This window comes from Mercenaria mercenaria, chromosome 9, assembly GCF_021730395.1.
Source record: "Mercenaria mercenaria strain notata chromosome 9, MADL_Memer_1, whole genome shotgun sequence".
Classification (NCBI taxonomy): Eukaryota; Metazoa; Mollusca; class Bivalvia; order Venerida; family Veneridae; genus Mercenaria; species Mercenaria mercenaria.
In genome coordinates this window covers 62,065,794-62,067,861 of record NC_069369.1, presented here as the reverse complement: position 1 = coordinate 62,067,861, position 2,068 = coordinate 62,065,794, and the positions used below count along the sequence as shown (strand labels likewise).

The window sequence follows — 2,068 nt, the reverse complement described above, 5'->3', positions numbered from 1 at the left end:
GGTCGGTACAATCAGATGAGATATATGTGAGTGGTCTGTCATTCATAATGGTTTCTATTTCTGTAACCAACGTTTGTAGTGTCTCGAAGGTGACAAATGAACGACCTAGAACTTTCTTTATGGTGATTTTAGTAAGTCCAATTAGCCGTTCCCACCAACCACCAAACCATGGAGCTCGTTTAGGTATGAATCTCCACTCAGTTCCTCCGTTGTTGAGGGTTTCACGAACAGTTCTCTTATATATTGCGTGCCGCAGAGTTGAACGTCGTGGCGTTGTCTGAAATCATGATGCGTGGGAGTGACTTCCGGCTGGTGAATCGTCTGAATGCCGCCATGAAGGATTCCTCTGATAGATCATGTACTAATTCAAGGTGGACAGCCCTAGTAGAAGCACACGTGAAAAGACAAACATAAGCTTTCGACTCGCTTCCGTCGTACTTTCTTACATACAATGCCCCAGTGAAATCAACTCCTGTGACAGTGAATGGCGAAATGTCTTCTACTCTTTTCTTTGGTAGCGGTGGTGGGTCAGGTGCTGTAAACTGTTTCCCGGTAACCTTGCGGCATGTAACACACTTCTGGATTACGCAATGCACAGCATGACGGTTCGCTGGTATCCAGAATTTCTGACGTAAGTGGGTGATGGTAGCACTAATCCCAGCATGTAGTTGACTCTCATGTGCATCTTGAATGAGTAGCCGTGTGAAGGGGTGTTTAGCCGGAAGTAGATAGGGAAATTTGGTCAACATATCGAGTGTTGCATAATGGATTCTCCCGCCACTTCGAATAATTCCTGTGTCATCTTTGAATAGTCGTAGCTGTCTGACTAAAGGTAATCGAGTCCCTTTGGAGTCCATATTATCTATTTCATTGTGGAATGTTACACTCTGACAGCTTCACATTATTTCCGCGTGCTGTAATTCGTGAACGGTGAGTAGTTCAAGGTTGGCTGAGCATCGTGGTGATCTGCACTTGTCAATGAATCACATAACGTATGCTGTGACTCGTAGCAACTTCCTGTAGTTACTGAATCTGTTGACATCCATTATGCTATCCAATTCCTACGATGGTGTTTTCTGATGAAGAGCATGTTTGTATGTTACAGCTGTTGTTATCGTATTGCAGTTCTGTTGTTGTCGTTAACACGGTACTGTCGGTTATCTCCCACTTTTGCCATCTGTAATGGTCATGTAACCATGAAGGACCTTTAATCCAAAGTATACTGTTTAAATACTCTAACGATGTTACGCCACGTGTGAGCAGGTCAGCTGGATTGTCATTAGTTGGACAATATTTCCACTTCCGGTTGTCTGTCAGTTCGTGTATCTCACATACTCTGTTTTGGACAAATCTCTATAGCTGTTTTGAGGTATCTAACCAATGTTAGACGATTTGACTGTCCAACCATAAATGTACGGACTCGGTAGCAATTGACTGTAAGATGTGATTTGCAAGACGTGCAGCAATGACTGCTGCCATCAATTCTAGCTTGGGTAATGTAAGTTCCTTAAGAGGTGCGACTCGGGTCTTTGACATAAGAAATGCAGACTGGTTTCCTCTACATATGTAGGCTACTGCTCCATAGGCTCGTTGACTGGCATCAGCAAACACGTGCAGTGTAGTGTGGACGTCAACATTGTATATGTCGTCTGCAGTGTCAGATATGTCGTTTGGCGAGAAGTAATAACGCTGAAATTTGTGACTTGAAACTGTATTAAAGTCATTTGATAACTCATTCAATCTCTGTTGCAGATCTTCCGGAAGTGGCGCATCCCAGTCATATTTCTGTTGCCAGATGTCTTGAAGTAAAATTTTCGCGCGTATTGTGATTGGACTCAAAATCCCAAGTGGGTCGTACACTTTTGCCGTCCGTTGTAAAATTTCTCGTTTCGTGATGAAGTTACTTTTAGGAAAAACAGTATGTTGAAGAAATAATTCATCAGCGTCAGCGTCCCATCGCAGGCCCAGAATCTTTGTCGGCCTTTCTGTATCAAGTACTTTCTGTGTATTGGCAATTTCACGTAGACGACTACTATTAGAGTTCCAGGACCGGAGTTGAAATCAGCAG

General features: G+C 43.3%; 1 protein-coding gene across 1 annotated transcript; it reads right to left on the bottom strand.

The window, feature by feature from the left end:
* Window positions 1-236: 236 nt before the first annotated feature.
* Window positions 237-857, bottom strand: LOC123546248 (uncharacterized). The gene has a single exon (XM_045332442.2). It carries the CDS (start codon window positions 855-857, stop codon window positions 237-239), a length of 621 nt encoding a protein of 206 aa, XP_045188377.2.
* Between the last annotated feature and the right edge of the window lie 1,211 nt (window positions 858-2,068).

What these genes read in the sequence shown, in the direction of transcription:
- LOC123546248 (XM_045332442.2), bottom strand. Translation starts at nt 857, where the DNA reads ATGGACTCCAAAGGGACTCGATTACCTTTAGTCAGACAGCTACGACTA.